This window comes from Mytilus trossulus, chromosome 14, assembly GCF_036588685.1.
Source record: "Mytilus trossulus isolate FHL-02 chromosome 14, PNRI_Mtr1.1.1.hap1, whole genome shotgun sequence".
In the NCBI taxonomy this organism is placed as follows: domain Eukaryota; kingdom Metazoa; phylum Mollusca; class Bivalvia; order Mytilida; family Mytilidae; genus Mytilus; species Mytilus trossulus.
Window position 1 is genome coordinate 37233311 of NC_086386.1, and position 20419 is coordinate 37253729.

General features: G+C 33.5%; 2 protein-coding genes across 4 annotated transcripts; both read left to right on the plus strand.

Annotated features, from left to right (window-relative positions):
- Positions 1 to 3164: 3164 nt before the first annotated feature.
- On the plus strand, positions 3165 to 7911 carry LOC134696609 (cubilin-like). Of its 3 annotated transcripts, none has more exons than XM_063558477.1 (5): positions 3165 to 3359; positions 4153 to 4268; positions 4769 to 4899; positions 6253 to 6408; positions 7524 to 7911. In XM_063558477.1, the coding sequence occupies exons 1-5, from the start codon at positions 3309 to 3311 to the stop codon at positions 7859 to 7861; spliced, it is 792 nt and encodes a 263-aa protein (XP_063414547.1). In that variant the 5' UTR covers positions 3165 to 3308; the 3' UTR covers positions 7862 to 7911. The 3 variants fall into 3 exon arrangements, with proteins under 3 accessions (XP_063414547.1, XP_063414546.1, XP_063414545.1); XM_063558476.1 differs by lacking the exon at positions 4153 to 4268 and adding an exon at positions 4319 to 4434 and having other exon boundaries at positions 3170 to 3359; XM_063558475.1 differs by lacking the exon at positions 3165 to 3359 and having other exon boundaries at positions 4032 to 4268.
- A 1582-nt stretch (positions 7912 to 9493) lies between these two features.
- Positions 9494 to 14311, plus strand: LOC134696552 (CUB and zona pellucida-like domain-containing protein 1). Its single transcript, XM_063558410.1, has 5 exons — positions 9494 to 9662; positions 10491 to 10584; positions 11713 to 11843; positions 12139 to 12300; positions 13757 to 14311. Exons 1-5 carry the CDS (start codon positions 9611 to 9613, stop codon positions 14161 to 14163), a joined length of 846 nt encoding a protein of 281 aa, XP_063414480.1. The 5' UTR covers positions 9494 to 9610; the 3' UTR covers positions 14164 to 14311.
- The last annotated feature ends 6108 nt before the right edge of the window (positions 14312 to 20419 follow it).

A 20419-nucleotide genomic window follows, 5' to 3' on the forward strand; every position in this document is an offset into this window, starting at 1 on the left:
ATTTGGTTGTTTATTTGGGATACATTCTGTACATATATTTTAATTAATGATTTGATATATGTATGACCTTTATAGCTTGTTGTTCGGTGTGAGCCAAGGCTCCGTGTTGAAGGCCGTACTTTAACCTATAATGGTTTAATTTTTAAATTGTTATTTGGATGGAGAGTTGTCTCATTGGCACTCACACCACATCTTCCTATATCTATATATGAGACAACAGTCCAACAATACACAAACAAGACATCTTCAGGTCTACATACAATCTTAAAAATCACTCAGGGATCTATACAGCATGGTAACAAGCTCTTAAATACCACCAAGAATTAAAAATTTGTGAATATTTTTATCATCCTTAACAATTCTGAAATGCTTGCCACTGGGTGTTAAGCAACCACCTATCAATAAATTTAAAATGGAAAAATCGGGATAGGTCAAAGAGACAACAACCTGAGCAAAGAGCAGAAAGTTAATTTAACAAAACACTTCCAAAGAATTACCATCAACACTATAATATCCTAAAATGATAAAAATAATGAGTTCAACATAAGCCAACCAGTGAACCACTGATAGGATGTGGTCTGATTGGGGACTAACAGAACCACAGTGTCTAAAGTGAGCCAACCAAGTGCACTGATAAGATATGGTCAGATTGGGGACTAACAGAACCACAATGTCTATAGTGGGCCAAACACTGGTGAGATATGGTCAGATTGGTGACAAACAGAACCACAATGTATATAGTGAGCCAAACACTGGTGAGATATGGTCAGATTGGGGACTAACAGAACCACAATGTCTATAGTGAGCCAAACACTGATGATATATGGTAAGATTGGGGATGAACAAAACCAGGGAGTACTAGGCCACCTACCTTCAGAGAGTTGCATATAAAATGTTCTCTTATCTAAATTTTTATTCACCAACTACTAGTAATTATACTAAAAACACAATAAAGTCCCTAGATTTCTATTAAGATGAAGCAATTTTGTTATTTTATTTTTAAAAAAACGGACTATCAATTTGCATGGTGTCAATTTGATTGAAGAAAGAAAGACAGAAGATTCAAGAAAAGGATTTAATGAAATATTAGATCTCAGCAAGAATAAATGGATAGATGGCTTGATACTGTTACCTTTCAGTGTTAAAATAGCATAGAAATATCTTAAGCCTTTCCATATTTCTTATTTTTTACTTCGGATACACCATGATTGAAACCAGAAGTGGTGTTGTCTAAATTTCAGTGGCAGATCCTTGGGTTGGAGTCCCCTTATCTGAACGATCAATGCATTTGAATGGGGAAATTTGGTTGAACCCCCCCCCCCTCTTTATCTTAGGTTGGAACCCCCTTTCTAATATGTCGACAAAAACCCTCTATAGAGCTTATATTTGTAGTTTGTATACGTCCGTCAAAGACGATACGTATTATGGTATACAAATGTCCGGTGTCCGTCCGTCTGTCTGTCTGTCCAGCGTAAACATGTCGCACCGTAACTTGAGAACGACTTATCTAAATTTCATGAAACTTGATATAGTTGTTTCTTATGATGGTCAAATGATCTGTATACTTTTTGGTGAAAATAAGATTAAAACTTTTTGAGTTACGGCACATTGTAACTTAAACAGGGGTGTGTTTTTTTCACATGTTGCACCGTATCTCAAAAACAATTCTTGATTATGGCTTAAAACTTTAAACACTTCTTAGTTATATTAATCTTAATATCTGTTTACTTTTTGGTGATGATTCAAAATTTCATATTTGAGTAATTGAGTATTTTGTAAAAAAGGGGGAGGGTTTTTTAACATGTCGCACCATATCTCAAAAACGATTTATGATTATTGCTAAAAACTTTACACATGTCTTTGTTATATTAATCTAAAGATCTGTATACTTTTTGGTGAAGATTCAAAATTTCATTTTTGAGTTATTGAGTATTTTGTAAAAAAGGGGGAGGTTTGGTTTTTTTTACATGTTGTGCCGTATCTCAAAAACAATTTATGATTATTGCTTAAAACTTTACGCACTTCTTTGATATATTAATCTTAAGATCTGTATACTTTTTGGTGATGATTTAAAACTTTATTTTGGAGTTATTGAGTATTTTGTTCAACAGGGGAGGGTTTTTTTACATGTCGCGCCATATCTCAAAAATAATTTTTGATTATTGCTTAAAACTTTACTCACTTCTTTGTTATATTAATCCTGAGACTAATGAGACTACTATAACACATGTGTTATAGTAGTCTCAGATAATAGTCTGAGATTAATCTAAAGATCTGTATACTTTTTGGTTTTGATTCAAAATCTTATTTTAGTGTTATTTAGTTTTTTGTAAAAAAAAAAACAGGGTTGGGGGTTTCACATGTCCCGCCGTGTCTCATAAACAATATTGGGTTATTGCTTAAAAATTTCTCAGAAACTATGATTATTGCATAAAACTTCCACACAAGACGTCGGGCGTATCATGCGCTTATGGCGCAGCTGTTTATTCAAGACTTGAAATAAAATTTTCTATTCTATTCTAAAATGCTTATGGCTAGATCGATATCCGCCCTGTATCTGTACCTGAAAACAACAACAAGAACATATAATCATAACGGTTTTACACATATGTAATATATGCCTTATTAATTTGTTAGGCTAAAGAAGTGCACAAACATCTATCTTGTGTATTTCACGAGGTATTGTTTTCGACATGATATGAACACTTTTCGACACTACTTATACTAGATTTATTTTTTGGAGTTTTCCGGCTTAACTTAACGAAGATGCCGCCAAAATATCATATTTTCTATTGTGCTAGTGTAGGTGTACACAACACATATCAATCAAAAGTAAAGTATATCTGGAACATAATATATTGGTAAGTATGAAAGATCCAGAGTATGTAAAATCCATTTTTGATAATAAATGTCCACCCTTTTGTGTTTGCACCAGTTGAAAGTATGTGAAATAATAACTGTTTGCAACACATGTCACCGGGCAAACAGTTTTGTTTCCCCTTTATTCTCTATTGTTATTTTAACGGTTTAATTTTGTATTATCTTTAGATATCTTTACTCCAATTTAAAAGTAACAAGAACTTTTTGTAATAAAGTGTTATTTCATAGCACATAATTTCATTTATCTAATTACATAATTTTAACAATACCATTTCCAAACAATCAATCCTTAATTGAACAGTGGTCACGTCTATGTCCAGACAAGCTGAAAGGCTTTACTCTTTTCAGTGACATAATATAAAGATACCGATCATAATTCAATTTTATCTAAAATACGTCAATTTGTTGACCCAACGAGCCAGTGAATAATGAAAATATTAGTTTTGTTATTGTTGATAGTCTGGATCCAGTTTTGTGTAGGTAGGTCATAAATTTATAAACTTATTGTGATTGTTTTATATAAATGTTCATTTATTCATTATTTTTCTCTATTTATTCGGATTTTTTTCTATTATCATCTATTTTATTAATGCACTTCGTACTGTTGTGTAACGATTTGTTTTAGGTAAATACTTACTCTTCCAATTGGTCACCGGTATAGAAGCTATCATGTTCCGACGAAATACTAGCTATGGAATATGATGCCGCTCTTCACATAATCTGGTCGATCATAGCTTGTTGTCAAATCAGCTTAATTGTGCATGTAGAATATGTTTTTCATTGACTGTTGTCAACAAAAGGGAATTTAAAAATACCAATAATATTTACGATTCCTTTTTTTTTTTAATATTCTCTGTTAATTTGAATACTGCTGTAAGTGCTTTCTTTGGTAGAAGTATGTACATGGTACATATATATCTAAACAAACATGCTTTTAAGGTTTACTTTTATTTGGAAGAAGATAAAATGCAAAGAAACACATTCAAATATGCTATATCACGTTTGTTTGCAGTATTTGTATCAGATCTAAACAAAAATAATCAAAAATGCAAAACAGTATGACAGGACTATTATACGGTGACTACTTGTATCAGAAAAAAATCTAATAACTTAATATTATTAAGGAATATTAATTGTTCTGAGATAAGTGCCTGTGTTAATATATCTGTTTCCACTCGATTTTAGAATATGTATTCTGGAACCATTTGGTATAGAAAATCTTTCTGTCTGTTATCACGTGCTTTAAAGTTTTTCATTCTTTTTTTTTTAAACGGTCGAAGAAATAGTGACGGAGGTAGAGTTAAGACAATTTTTGAGAAATATAACGTGACAGCATTCAAGAAAAAAGAAATAATACAGACCCCTAATTATCCTAACTTCTATAAAGAGTAAGTTATATTGCATGTTTTATATACTTTAATTTTTGTTTTTGGTTACTGGTCGTAAAACTGGAGTTGGCGGGATAGTTCGAACAACGCAGATTCAATATACACTAACAGCGAACGACAAGAAAGACGTCCTCAAGACTCCTAACTATCCAAACTACTATTTGGAGTAAGTGTGTGTTTTTAGATGTGAAGTGTTTTCTATTTCATCTGCATGATGATTTTGTTTAATTTCATATGATTTTATGTATTACGGCGTATAGCAGATACCATTTTCAATTATTCCCATTATTTATCAAACAACTTTCTTATACCTGGAACTGTTGATCAGCAGCGGTAAAAAAAAAAAAGAAAAAAGAAAGCAAGCTTAAAAATTAACGCACTCATATTTTTTTTATATTTCATTAAGTCACAAGAACTTATGTGAACACTTAATATTTAGGAGCTATTCCATACTACACCACATACCAAGATAACATTATGTGTCTTACATTTTCTTGCAGGCCTTTCAAGATCGAATGGAACATTAAAGCAAACAAGTCATTCTCTAAGGCCATAGTAAAGCTTAATTTCGTGGACGCTGATTTTCCTCAGTCATTTACCTGTTATGAAGACCATGTGGATGTTATGGATGGTAAGTCATCATTCAATCATTTTACTTTCTTTTTTTTTTCTCACTGACTCTGGTACTATATCTATATATACAATGCAGTTACCGGTTTGTGTATTTGAAGTATAGTTCAGCATGATTCAACCTTTAACGGTAAAGTTCTGGATTACCTCTCGCAGGAATGCCGAGAAAGCATAGACATTTATTAACCTTTACCAGGTATGCTCAGAAATCATTGATCTGGTTTACACTTTATCAGGAACGATCCTATAGGGTTATTTTTGTGTGTCCACTGATCGATATTCAAAGATTTGTAACAGTACTTCATATAAAGAGTTGATTTGAGGGGCCTCGGTGGCCGAGTGGTCTAAGTAGTTACTACTGTAATCACTAGCCAGTCAATTCTGAATTTATGAGTTCGAAACCCGCTCTTGCGGGTGAACTTTGATCCAATTTTCATTGACTATGCCGTATGGGCTTTGCTCATTGTTGAAGGTCGTACGATGACCTACAGTTGGTAATTTTTCGGTCGTATTGATCGCTTGTGGATAGTTGTCTCATTGGCAATCATAACACATCTTCTTTTTTTTAGGTTTTATTATCGAAGGTCGTTGGTTTTCTCCGGGTACTCCGGCTTCCTTTACCAAAAAAATGGCCGCCACGAAATAACCCAAACGCAATGCATAACAGTGGCGTTAAAACACCAAAAACAAATCAAATCAATCTATTAAAGGGAAAGTCCTTTTAAAATCTTTTAAAATCGCAATGATTATGCACAGTTTATGCTCACGTTTTTCATTGAATTAATTTAAATTCTGTTTCGCTATTTTATATATATATATGGTCTAGCGGGACGGCTGCAGTGCAGGCGATTTGGTGTCACGATATCACAGTAGCATGGGTTCGAATCCCGGCGAGGGAAGAACCAAAAATTTGCGAAAGCAAATTTACAGATCTAACATTGTTGGGTTGATGTTTAGACGAGTTGTATATATATAATGTTTAGACCAGTTGTATATATATATATATATATACAACTCGTCTAAACATCAACCCAACAATGTTAGATCTGTAAATTTGCTTTCGCAAATTTTTGGTTCTTCCCTCGCCGGGATTCGAACCCATGCTTCTGTGATATCGTGACACCAAATCGCCTGCACTGCAGCCGTCCCGCTAGACCACACGACCACCTGGGCTCTAAAAAAAAAGAGCTTACGGTGGGCATGTGTTACCTTTCCACGTCAGTTATATATTTATTATACTAGATGCCGTGAAGTTCCAATATTTCAACACATTATTTTGACTTAGATATTTCTTGAAGTTATCTTTCCATATTAATGAATCTCCATCAAGAATGATTTTACTTATTTATTCTAGGCCCGTCTATGTTATATACTACAATAAAGACATATTGTGGTGGAACAATTCCAGGTGTGGTTACTTTATCTGGCGATTCTGCAACTATATATTTCTATACTACCAGTGACGACAATAATTATAGAGGATTTAAGATGGAATATTGGGCCGAAGAAGGTATGGGTTTGCATCTAAACAACACCTTATCAATTCAGAAAATCAACACTGTTGTTAAGCGACATGAATATCTTTTTGTTTTAAGTCAACTTCTTAGGCGAGAGGCATTCCGTATTATTGACCAACTTTATACAAAATATATGACAAACCAAGAAAACTTCCTGGTGTTATCGATTTTCGTTTAAATAAACTGAGAAGAGGTGGTACATACGCCAATGACCCAATAACACAAATAATTAAAGATAGCCTCGGATAATGTCACTTTTTTCAAAAAGTCGAGAAATATTTTTTCTGGCTTAATTTTGTACTTCTTTAGGCCATAATAAATAATAGGTTTGTTTACCCAAACGCTACCTACCCAGAATAAAGCTGCCTTCTCAAATTCTTTTATTGTCCTGACTTTTGAAGAAGTTTTTTTTTAATCAAATAGGTATGAAGACTAACAAACATCTGATACTTCAATTTATTTTTTGGAAAGAAAAAAAGAAAATGCCTACCTACCTACCTACCCACTGTCTCAACCTTTGGTAGGGTTTGGGCAAACCAAAATATTTTTAAGTATGGCCTTATAAGCAGTTTTTGTAAACATTGACAATCAGAAAGCCCTCCATAATTAAGATATAAAATGGCATAGAAATCATAGGTCAACGTTCTGCCTTTAACAATAAGCAAAAAACAGTCGGCTATAAAAGGCCCGGAAAAGTGTAAAAATTTCATACGAGAAATTTAAACTTACGACAAATTTATTACAAAACAAATTTAGAAAAAAACATATATTCATTTTATCGTTTGTGAATGATTATCAGTGTCGTATAATATATAAAAAAGAAGGCGTGGTATGATTGCCAATTAGACAACTATCCACAAAAGACCAAAATGACACACATATTAACAACTATAATAGGTCACCGTATTCAACAATGAACAAAGCCCATATAGCATAGTCAGCTATTAAAGGCCCCGATAAGACAATGTAAAACAACGTATAAGAATAAATTAATTATATGATTAAAATGACCTATTTCGGTAGATTCGGATTTATATGAGTTAAAAACAAGGCCAATAAGAGGGCCAATTTTAAAAGAATATATTACAACTAGTATCTTTTATTTCAGATGTAGATGAATTTGGACCTATCCACTACAGTACTGTTAACTACGTTTTAATTGCGATAAGTGCAGTTGTCCTTTTGGTAGTATTGATAGGTTTCGCATATCTTATCATTCGAGAATGCAGGAAAAAGCCAACAACGTACACACCAAACTTTCAACAATATAGTAAACCGCCCAGGAGAAAGCGGTATTCGTTTGTTTATGAGAAATATTTCGTAAATCCAGATCAACAGAATTTCAAACCGTTTGAGAAGTTAAAGCTGCCACCCATCACGGAATCTGTTTTCAATACACACAATGAGATCGAAAACATGAAAAATCGTATGCGAGGAGAACTTTGATTTTGATATTTTGCTTGTCTGTTAATAAATTGTTATCATTTTGTTATAAATATTGATCTTGAGTCAATTAAGCTGAAAAGCGGGCGATTTATTACCTAAAATATACACCCTACTCCAAGTGTACATTAGCAGTACACAATCGATCTAGTTCTTTGCCTAAATCTGCAAATTTTGAGATAGATTTGCTATTTATGTCTTAGACTTTATGTGTAACCAGTAGAATCAGTGATTAAGTGCATGATCCAAAAAGTTTAAACAAATACCAATATTTGTGATCTAAAAAAAAACAAAAACTTAACCATTAAAGTGAAGATAACGAAAAATGTGCACATAGTGCTTTTCTGTGATATAAAAAAAGAAGACGTGGTATGATTGCCAATGAGACAACTGTCCACAAGAGATCCAAATGACACAGACCTTAACAACTATAGTTCACCGTATGGCCTTCAACTATTAGCATAGCCCATACCGCAAAGTCAGCTATAAAAGGCCCCGATATGACAATGTAAAACAATTCAAACGAAAAAAATTACGGCCTTATCTATTTTAAAAAATTAACGAAAAACAAATATGTAACACATAAACAAACGACAACCACTGAATTACATGCTCCTGACTCGGGACAGCGGGCACATATAATGTGGCAGGGTAAAACATGTTAGCGCGATCCCAACAGTACAACATAAGAACGAACTATAAAAATCAGTTGAAAAAGGCTGAACTCATCAGATGGACGAAAATACAAGTGGACGTGGCCGGGTACTTGTACATCCCGACAGCAAAAGAACACAACGAACTGAGAGTACTCGCAATTATTTGACAGCTAGTTCAAAGCCACTAACAACTAATCAAACAACAAGCATTTAAGACTAAACATACATTGAGCACGTGTCATCGTGAATTTTAAACTTCATTGGGCTATGAAGGTGAATTATTGTATGACGAACAAGCGTTATTATCCAATCAAACTAAAGGATTCTTCTGAACCATACATGTTTTGTCATTATAATAACACGAAAATCACGACAGATGCCACATGTTGAACAGAATCTGCTTACCCTTCCGGAGCACCTAAGATCACCCCCAGTTTTTGGTGGGGTTCGTGTTGCTTGCTCTTTAGTTTTCTATGCTGTGTCTTGTGTATTATTAAGCGGTGATACTACGGCCATTGTACCGAAAATAACATAAAATGTAAAACATAAGCGCTGCATGAATTTAGTCTAAGGTTTTCATGTTTGATCTGAGCGTCACTGATGAGTCTTAAGAAGACGAAACGCGCCTCTGGCGTATTAAATTATAATAATGGTACCTTTGATAACTATTTACATAAGTAAAACGAGGAAACATGCATGTAGTCAATATATAGATATGACTTTCGTTGAAATACAATATATGCTTAGATTTATTCGCAGTAAAGAGAAATAAATGAAGTTATAAAAATAATATTACTTGTAATCGAAGCTGTTACAGGTGCACAGAAACTATGAAAATAACGAAACTTGGATGTGACCTTAGCATTTAAACTAGATTTATTTGGAAAAAATGCACTCCGTGTGGGACTAAAATTGACTTGCTATACGAAAAGATTAATTTAAATGTTATGTGATCAAATTGTTCGCTCTCTTCTTTACAAACTTTATGAATGATAATCTCTTTTTAATCTTTTTAAAACTACATGTACAACGAGCGTTTTGATTTATATGTTATGATGTTCTAGTGTTGATATTAATTTTTAATTGCAAGAGGGAAATGTTTCATTCGTATGGAAGTGGATGTATTATTTATTACTTTGTAATTATTGGTAAGTTTTGATAAAACAAAATAAAAAGTTGAAATAAGTCTGCAGTAGCAGCATTTAATCAACCACGATCAATTAAAATATATCTTAGATATCATTATGAACTGATTAATCTTACAAGTGTCACTTAATTTTGATAATTTTTGTCTTTTATTGTGGACAAAGATATGTTGTATCTCATGTTTCATCATAAAAAAACTAAATCAAAAGACACAAACAAAAACAAAAACTTGGTGTGTTTTATATTGAACAATGAAACAAGAGAGAGAGACTGAAACCTGTACTGCAAAATTTCTCAGATTTTGTATAGAAAATGCATGGAAAATCATATTGTGTGTGATAAAAAGAAAATGTACTATTAGAACCATACCCGTAGCCAGGGGGGTTCGGACGACCCCCCCTTTGAAAACAAATAAGCACTGTTAAAGTCAATGTTCTGTTCGAATTGTGACTGTTAAAGTCGAGTTTGTGAGTCAAACGAACCCCCCTTTGGAAATTCCTGGCTACGGGCCTGAGAACTCAAAGATAAAATGTGAGAAGATTGCTCATATATATAAAAAAGAAGATGTGGTATGATTGCCAATGAGACAAATATCCATAAAAGACCAAATTGAACATGCTTATAGATCTACAAATGTACTTATAACATGCTTCTTTCATATCTACTTTTTCAAAATCCAAGATAGTGGAAGACATCCAAGCCATCTTAAGTAAAATCAATATCTTTATAAACTTTAACAAAATAGCATACAATTAAAATGCGCTTTGAGCTATAGAGCATAACAAAATGATAAACCCAATTGTTAATTTTTACTTGCATTTTTGTTACAGCTTTGGTTAATGCCGCTACAACTTATGTTGGATTGACAGCACACAGAAAAAGAAATGTTATAACCTCTCCAAATTATCCACAACCATATGGAGAGTACGTATTTTTGTTTTGTCTATCCGTACTACATGTATTTTCATTTCTAAGGTTACACTTTGTAGTTACTACATGAAGTGTTAGAGAACATTCGGATAGCAGACATTTATAGGCTTGATCTGTTCAATGCAGTTGCACCGCATCGCATACCAAAGTTTATTGATTCAGAAAGGAAAAACAGACAGGAACAGAGAGAGACAGAATGATTTTAAGATAATCATTTCGGTTAAGGCGTGTTACGTTACAAATCCTATGCCCTCAAAACTTTGGTAAGAAAAAAAGTCAAGAGAAAAAAGAAGAAATGATATTGTTTTAAAATTCAAAATTATAGGATTGTTACATAATTTGACAATAAACATTGGCTATACATTACACACACACATCTGTCAATAAGAGAAAACCTCTTTTTAAAAAGTTGCTTCTTTTTAAACCTTCAGTTGGTATTTCTCAAATTATAATTTTATACTGCACATTTTGGTCGGTACAATAACATTTGAAATGTTGATTAATCTTATTAGTACAATATGAAAGAACTATAATGTTAACGTTAATCTAAATATGCTATAAGACTATAAGTCGTGCTTTAAATAATGACTCCTTAGACTTATCTTTTTACAGTATAGCTGTTATATAATTGTGTCATAATTCTTTAATTTAACAACAAATCGTATACCTATATATAGGTAGAAAGAAGACTAAACGTTTCTTAAATTTGTCTGCACTCAATTGCTGTATCAATTATAATAACCAAAAAACACCAACACATGTGCTTTTAGTTTGCTTCAAGAACGTTACGATAAAAAAAAATTTAGAGCTCTGGAAATGTTTTAAAAGGTTAGATATCGGCCAAGAAATGGAGATCAGTTTCGCTTGTTGGACAGAATATCTTTCAATCATTGATACAAACTTGTTAACCTTACCATATGAAGTTACAAATATTTTAAAAAGAGACGAAAGCTATCATAGGGTGGTCAAAGTGTAAGTGGAACACAAACTGACAACGTCATGGGGAAAAACGAAAAACGACGAAAAATAACAGTGCATGAAACACATCATAGAAACTAAAGCCTAAACATACCGAAACCACTGATTATGGAAGTAGTTAAATTAGTGTTTATTTCTTTACAGTTCGTATTCGTTAGAATGGAACATCCTAGCCGACAGCAGTATACAGAACGCCATTGTCCATATCAAAGTTTTAGATAGTGAATTATCAAACATTTTTAACTGCTACGAAGATATCATAGAAATTGTGGATGGTAGGTCAAATTACTAGTATCATTAAAATGTTCAGGGTCAGAATTGGTAAATTTGATTTACCGATATTAAAGAGCTACTCAAGTGTTTTGCTGTCCTGAATTTTATTGTGATTGTAAGTTCCTTGGTGTAAGTTTTGCAGATACAAACGTCTAAAGGATTGGTATTTCATATAGACTGCATTTATAAGTGTTGTAACAAATAAGCAGCAGAAAGAGAGAAAGAGTTATTCAAATTAGATTTCGTGTTGATTTATCTTAGATTATATTTAATGATGATTCGTTCGCTTTATTTTAGGTCCATCAAGTCTGTATTCTGTCATCAGGTCTTTTTGCGGAAATTCTGGACCGTCGGGTGTAGTAAAGACATCAGGAGATAGTGCCACTGTTACATTTCATTCCAGCAAAAAGGACAATGATTATAAAGGATTTAAAATGGAATACTGGGCCCAATCAAAAGGTATGTACACATTAAAACAGAATACCGACGAATGATCGGGGTGGTCTACCTTGATCGTCATCGATCTGACTTTCTACCTAGAGTTTTTGGCTTATCAAAAATATTCTTGTAAGGATCGAGAAGCCAGTCACTCGAGAAGAGATCGAGAATTCGTCGAGTAGCTATATTTATATAACGTTCGAATTGATCGAGGAAGGATCGTGTAGAGATCGAGTTTGGTCGGTATATCAGTACTCGACCTTTGCCCGACAAATATCCGATCATTTACGATCAACGCCAACATGTTTGATATGTGGTCTAGATTAATTCGAACAATGCCCGATCGCTTCATGATCACTGCGACTTCTATATTCTTTTCATTTCAGATCAACTCAACTAATATCAGATCTCTACACGACAAAACTCGTCCACTCTGCAATCTCCACTCGATCATACACGAGTACACATGATTGCTACACGATTGGCTAAAAGTGTGTGGAGATCTGATTAACTCTCATAACATTGCTTTCGCAAAAATATTGTCATTATTTATTTTTAACTGTAGATTGTACAAAAATTCCTCGATGAATAGTACGTTTCAGTACTTTTGCAAGGAGGCATAATATATCTAAGGAACAATCAAATTCAAAGGTAGAAAACAAACCGATACAGCCATAGTGAAACACAAAAACCGGCGAGAAAACAAAACAGAGGTCCACATAACACATCATAAAAAACTAAAAATTTAGCAACTGAAAACCCAACAAAACCTGGCATGATCTCAGGTGTTCCAGAACGGAAGTAGATCCTACATTTTGGCCCAAGAGGATTTTTAAAATATGAAAGTAATTGTACATTTAAATTCATTACTAGACAGCTGATGACTATTTAAGCCTTCAAAGTTTTAAGAACATCAAGGTCATGCATTAGCATTTTTATGGACTATTTTTGGTTTGACCCAAAATTTTTGTAGTATAAAAATAAGAGGTGGTATAATTGCCAATGAGACAACTCTCCACAGGACACCAAATGACACAGAAATTAACAACTGCATGTCACCGTACGGTCAAATGTTTACAAATGCTTTTTTTCACACGAACTTGGTCGTCTTCTACACTCTCTTCAAGCTCCGTCACAGCTATCAACCTGTCTCTCTGAGCTCTCACAACCCTGCCCACTAATCCAAATGGTTCATTCCCATGTTAATATTTTAAATGTATGATTTTACTCAGACCTTTTGTTAACTACTGATTCTAACTAAATAAACGGAGAATGTGTTCATGGGACACAGATAATGCCTCAGCTTGCATATAACGTTATAAAAATGCAGTCATTAACCAAGAACGGTAAAAATGACGCCACCCAAATTTCTCTTTGGTATCTTTTACGTAACTTTACCTCTCTATTACTAGTAATACATATGAACACAACTAGTTATAATTTTATACGTCAGATAGATACATTTTATAATTTGCAGACATGACGCCATTTAGAGCAGTGAATATGACATCCCTTCATTGGATACTACTGATCATAAGTATGATCATTTTTACTTCTTTTATTGGAGGATGTATATTCCTGGTAGTCGTAGAAATAGATTACCGAGAAAGAGACGAAGAAGAGAAAAGCAAGTGGGTCACTATTTATGACAATCCACCTGATTACGTACCGTCTATAGAAGGAGAAGAAATACCGATCAAAATAGAAAATGAATCCCTGACGAAAAGGAAAGCTAAAAAAGGAAAGCTTGAAAAAACAAAACCTAAGGCACAACCAGACTTAAAAACTGATGATAAAAAACTACCACCTCTTAGAATTATACGACCAACAATGAACATAAAACAATGGAAGACGTTACTTACGAGAGAGGATAACAGCACGTAAAACTCAAAGATACCACGAACAAGTCTTCAATAATTTTGATACAAACACTGGCATTATTTATGCAAAGTTGTCATTTCAGGTTGTATCTCAACACTTAAAATTCAAAGACGTCACGAAAATGTGTTCATTGAATCAATCATTGTTCGACGCTGCCAATATATAGTTTAAAAAATATACAACTCATAGTTGTAATGTTACTGCAATATTAGAATGAATTAACATACATAAATTCGATTTTTTTTTATACGGTTTTGCACTGAACTTTTTTGCACTAGACATTCAGTTACTGTATATAATGCACACTGAACCACCCGATCCTGCAATTTTAGCGATTACAGCGTCATTCTTTATTTTCAGGAAGTTTTTTTTATTACTTTTGAGATCCTCTTTATTGAGCTCCTGAAAATCTCTCATACTTTTGATTTTGCCATTTGATTAGCGACTTTCCAGTTTCCTCGGAGTTTAGTATTTTTGGCGATAACAATTTATACTGTCCTCACAGTGGTCGCCGTGTTAGTCACTGCATCATTTATATTATCGGCACCCTTTGCTGTCTTCTCCTTTTTGTTCGTCTTCTATGCTCTCTTCATGCTCCGTCACAACTATTAACCTGTCTATCTGAGCTCTAACAACCTTGCAAAATAAATCAACTGCTTTAATTCCATGTAGATACCTTAAATGTATAATTTTTCTCAGACATTCTGTTTACTACTGAATCTAATCAAATAAACGGAGAATGTTTCCATATGGGACACAGATAATGCCCCAGCTTGCATATAACGCTATAAAGAGTCGTTACCCAAGAACGATAAAAGTGACGCCACCCGGTCCAATTCGCACTTAATCGGTATTAAGCGTTGTCCAAACGTTGCATAAAATTTAATTGAGGCAAAATGAAATTATGTATTCAATTAGTGGTCGGGTTGGAGTCGTGATTGACTCCTCAAGGAGCCGTGAATTATCGAGTTTAGTTCGTGTTCAGTCGAATATCAGTCGGGTAGAGGTCGTAAAGAGGCTCGATCACGAAAGGAGTAGGTCCAGTAAGACCCCTTTTTGGCCCCAAAATATAGCAGTTTTACAAAATTGTTAAAATGTATACTTTTAGTTATTTATTGTACAGTAGAATGATTCTGCTACCTAAATATTGGCTGTTTTTGACAATACAATGCACATATATCAGGTTCTAGTACCATTAAGTCATGCTAAATTACTGAAATCTTCACAATTCTAGCATTTTAGTTAAGTTTTAGACGGTTTTCAATTGGAACATTATCAAGTCTTGCACACCATGTCCTATAAAAGTTTAGTTATAGGTTAAGATATGTCAAAACTTTGACTGAATCAGTTTGGACTGTTAATACCTATAAAATGCACCCAAAATGAAGAGGTTACTGCTTCAAATGTTTTTTATTTGCAAAATTGATACAAAAAAAGAATGCCACATGAGGTGCAGGATCTACCTACCATTACGGAGTAGTTCAGAACACCACAGATTTTGGTGAGTTTTTGTTTATTGCTCAGTCTTTAGTTTTCTATGTTGTATTTTGTATATTGTTTGTCTTTAGGTAACCATGACGTTATCAGTTTGTTTTTTACTAATGAGTTTGAGTGTTCCTGTAGAAACTATCGCCGCTCTCATACAAAAGTCTAAACATACCTTCAGTTTGTTTCGATAACCTCCTTGGATCAGAACATAATGTTGTCCATGCCTAAAATTAAAAAGAAAAACAGATTTTTGACACTAAACAATTTTATGTGCCATTATGTTATCAACATTTCCCTGACCATAGTAAGGTCTACTCGACCATCATTCCTGCCAAAGAAAATTATTCTTTAGTTTCAAACCAATGTATTTTTTCTAGAAGATTTTTTTATACATCATAGATTAATTCTTACCTATTATTGGTATACATTTAAATGACAGTTCTCGTTTGAGAAAAGAAATTTAGAGTGTCTTTCCGTAATAATTTAGAATCAATTGCTGAATAACGGACCAAAACTATACAACAAGTGAAATGTCACCTTTATGATGAACGAAAACGGCTTTGGGGATTCGATAGCTATGTTATGATCAACGTTATTTCATAAAAAAAGACCTTTGCAGCATAATTTTTTTTAAATTAGATTCTTGTTTGAAAGTTCCACTTTAAAAAACAAATGAAATTGACAAGAGACAAATAAATGGATAGATCGAATATCTGAGAAAATTAAGGATATATCCCATCATGATTATCTCAGCTGTGACATTTCTGAATTCTATTTATTATCAAATTTGTTAAGCAACACGACGTGTAACACTGGTGGAGGAGAAACTGCTGAACCTCCCAGATCACTAAACATAATTTCGCCCCCGTTATTTGGGGAAAATCGTGTTCAGCATTTTCAGGTTTCTGCAGTGGTCTGTGTACTACTGTTTGTCTGTTCCACTGTCTATTTAGCTAGTTTCCTTTTGATCACGTTTGTTTGCTTTTTTGTCGACTTGTCGGTTTTGTTTGCAGTCTTGGTAATTCCCCAATTCTCTTCCAAATTACAACTAATTATTAAGGAGACCCAGCAGGGTAAAATTGAATGTCATGATTTCCTGATTCTCTTGTTAGCCAATCTAATTTGATTGAACCAAACGTCTTCATATAAATCACATGCTAAAATGGCTAAGATCACAGAATCGTAAGCTCGCACCATGAATGATGTGTCTGGGTAGGGTTGTAACCTTTATCTAGCATATTGAATATACTGAGCGGCCAAGTACAAATCCGGGTTCACTGCAATTCATATGGCAATCACAGATTCTCGTCATAAATTTACGACTTATTTCCCACTGAATGTTTCATATAACTAATAGACACGACGGTTGCAACTTGATACAACAAAGTAGACCGTAGATGTATTAAGTCGTCCTGTTTGAGCATGGTGAACGTCTTTGTTGTCAAACGTTTTTGTTATCTTGATTCTTTCTGTAGCCATCTATAAAAGTAAGATTCATCAAATACATTTGTTTTATTGTAGCTATATAAACTGAATATGGAGGTTGTTTATTGTTTTGATGAAAGGTAATAATATGACAAAACAAACATAGTAGAAAAAGTAAATACAACCAAACAGCGCCGTAGGAAGACGTCCCAGAAAAAAATAAAATAGCCTTGCCAGACGTCATAATTATTTGGACTAGAGCAGGATCTGTTCCCTTTCCGCAGCACCTGGGATTATTCCAAGTTTTTCGTGGGGTTCGTGTTGCTCAGTGTATATAATTCTATGTTATTTCTTGTGTACTATTATTTGTCTGTTTGTCTTTTTCATTTTTAGCCATGGCGTTGCCAGTTTATTTTTGATTCATGAGTTTGACTGTCCCTCTGATATCTTTCGCCCCTCTTTTATGAAAAAGAAGAAAAAAAAGGCTATCAGACTTTTTTTAACCCTCCTTGCCCAAAGGGCCAAGTGAGCTTTTCTCACCACTTAGCGTCCATCGTCCGTTTTCCGTCGTCGTTAACTTTTACAAAAATCTTTTTTTCTGTAACTATTGGGCCACATTTAACCAACCTTAGCCACAATCATCATTAGGGTATCTAGTTTAAAAAACGTGTCCGCTGACCCGGCCAACCAAACAAGATGGCCGCCATGGGTAAAAAAAATATAGGGGTAAAATGAAGATTTTGGCTTATATCTCTGAAACCAAAGCATTAGAGCAAATCTGACATGTGGTTCAATTATTTATCTTGTCAAGATCTATCTGAATTTTTAGATGAATCCCGCCTGCGAACCAAGATGGACAACATGGCGAAAAATAGTACATAGGGTAACATGCAGTTTTTTGCTCATATCTTTGAAACCAAAGCATTTAGAGCATATCTGGTGGGGGGGGTGAAATTGTTTATAAGGTTAAAATCTATCTGCCCTGAAATTTTTAGAACAATCGGGCAACTTGTTGCTGCGTTGCTGACCCTAGATTGGTAATTTTAAGAAAATTTTGCAGCTTTTGGTTATTATCTTGAATATTATTATAAAATAGAGATAAACTGTAAATAGCAATAATGTATAGCAAAGTAAAAGCTACAAATAAGTCAACAAGTGGTCAATTGAGGAGTTATTGCCCTTTATAATCATTTTTTTTACAATTTTCATAAATTTTGTAATTTTAGTAAATTTTAACAAAATGTTTACCACCGTCACATTCTGGGCAAATTTCATTATAGATAGAGATACTTGTAAGCAGCAAGATTGTTCAGTAAAGTAAGATCTACAAATATATCACCAACACTAAAACAAAGTTTTGTCATGCATCCATCTGTGTCCTTTGTTTAATATGCACCAAGGTGAGCGACACAGGCTCTTTGAAACCTCTAGTTTTTTATCTGTTTTAAGCTTTGTAAATTTGCTAAACAAATATAACTTTTTTTCTGTAAAGATAATATAAAAAAGACCAAAATGACACAAACATTAAAACTGCTTTTGAATTTGAAATGAGAAAATTGTTTGTTAAAGGAATCGTAAAAGAATAGAGAATTGATTTCCATTTTTTCTCAAAACAAGTGAATTCAATCTGTTTCTTTTGATACAATACCATTGGAATCAAATCACGATAAGCTAACATGCAAGAAATGAAGAATATTCGATTGAATGCTATTTGTGTAATGTCAAGTGGAAAATATTTGATGTATTTCTAGATTGAAGAGACATACACTGCTATACAAAGATTTAAATCTGCATAAGAAAATACCTGCATGTACCAAGTCAGAAATATTACAGTTGTTATCTATTCGTTTGATGTGTTTGAGCTTTTGATTTTGAATTGCCATCTGATGAGGGACATTCCGTTTTAAATGTTCCTCGGATTTCAATATTTTTGTGATTTTACTTTTGACACAAACTTACTTTTGTTTGAAAATTATCAACACTAAAATTAAAGTGTTGAAGGCCTCACTGTTACTGTGAGATGAAGAACTGCGACAAATGCGCTGTTTCTTAGCGTTTAATGTGTTTTTTGCTGTGCATAATTGTACTGATTGTGTGTTATCCTTTATGTTTCTGTTGCTATTTTCTATGGGTAGTTTCTGAGAGACTCGTCGTTGATATGTGGCGGTTAGCTCTATTTTCAGTTGTATAGGGGCCATCTGGTGTATAAACAGAAGTCTCTACTGGTTTACATTATAGCATTGGTAATTGTAGCAAACAAATATGCCAACCAAAAACTGTTATTAAATGTAAACACAAATAAGAAACAAAGGACGAAAAATGAAATTTGTATCTGCAATGATCTTTTACTTATCTTTTTATATAGCATTAATACGTCTTGTCTTCAACAGCAAGTTTCACACACATTTCATTAGTGAAAGAAGGGATTTATATTTGGAAACCATGTAAAAAACACTAAATATGTCATGGCCAGCTGAAATTAATGCTTGAACATTATATAGATCGCCAAATGACAAATGGCGTTGCACCAGTCCACATGTACACATGAGCTTACAAATAATTTTATTAAAACAAAATTCAACAAAAATGTTACTATAATCGTTCAGCACCTGTTTGGCAGCCGCCCTCTGACTCCCACCAGACAATTTTTCCAGTGCATAGTGAAATCAGACTTTCAAACAAGCTTAATTTAAATTTGTTCGTCATATGATTGGGGTTGACCTAAGGATTTTGACTGTGGAGGGGATGTGACTAAAAATCTCGTGAAATTGCTCAGAATATAAAAACAAATAATTTAAGACGCCCACATTTATTTGTTTACCTGTCTTTCCTAGATTCTTTCCCTTAGTAAAATAGATGAATAAACCATCCATCTTATCTCCAATTTGAGGGGGGATATTTTGGCCTATCAGATTACCTAAAAAAATTCGTAATGCAAACCTCCTGCTCTATTGCTATCTTTCTAAATGATACACTATCTAATTTCCTGGTTCTATCCTTTACCAGCAATTATTTTTATTTAATTTAACCATCTGTTTCGCAATTTTAAGTTTCAGGATTAACTAGAGTACATCATTTACCAACTATTGCCAATTAAACACTCTTTCTTACATTTCTTGTAATATAATATCATGATTTTGAATGTTCAACCACCACCTCCACCACCAAATAATCATGTTGTCCATTGTTGTTTACTATTAACTGAATCATTTAAAGAATACCAAAATTAAGTAAACAGGCTTCTGATTTTCACAAAAAATATGATAGATCATATAAGAAACTTCTGCCCTCCAAAAAGATCAGAATTTAGAGAAGAACTATTTTTTGGTTCTTTCCTGTTACAGCT

Bases quoted from the DNA above. Each gene is read 5' to 3' on its own strand.
- LOC134696609 (XM_063558475.1), top strand. From the start codon at position 4,069: ATGTATTCTGGAACCATTTGGTATAGAAAATCTTTCTGTCTGTTATCA. The intron at 4,269-4,768 runs GTAAGTTATATT...ATTTTCTTGCAG, and splicing joins TATCCTAACTTCTATAAAGA to GCCTTTCAAGATCGAATGGA. The intron at 6,409-7,523 runs GTATGGGTTTGC...CTTTTATTTCAG, and splicing joins GGAATATTGGGCCGAAGAAG to ATGTAGATGAATTTGGACCT.
- LOC134696552 (XM_063558410.1), top strand. From the start codon at position 9,611: ATGTTTCATTCGTATGGAAGTGGATGTATTATTTATTACTTTGTAATT. The intron at 10,585-11,712 runs GTACGTATTTTT...ATTTCTTTACAG, and splicing joins TATCCACAACCATATGGAGA to TTCGTATTCGTTAGAATGGA. The intron at 11,844-12,138 runs GTAGGTCAAATT...GCTTTATTTTAG, and splicing joins TATCATAGAAATTGTGGATG to GTCCATCAAGTCTGTATTCT.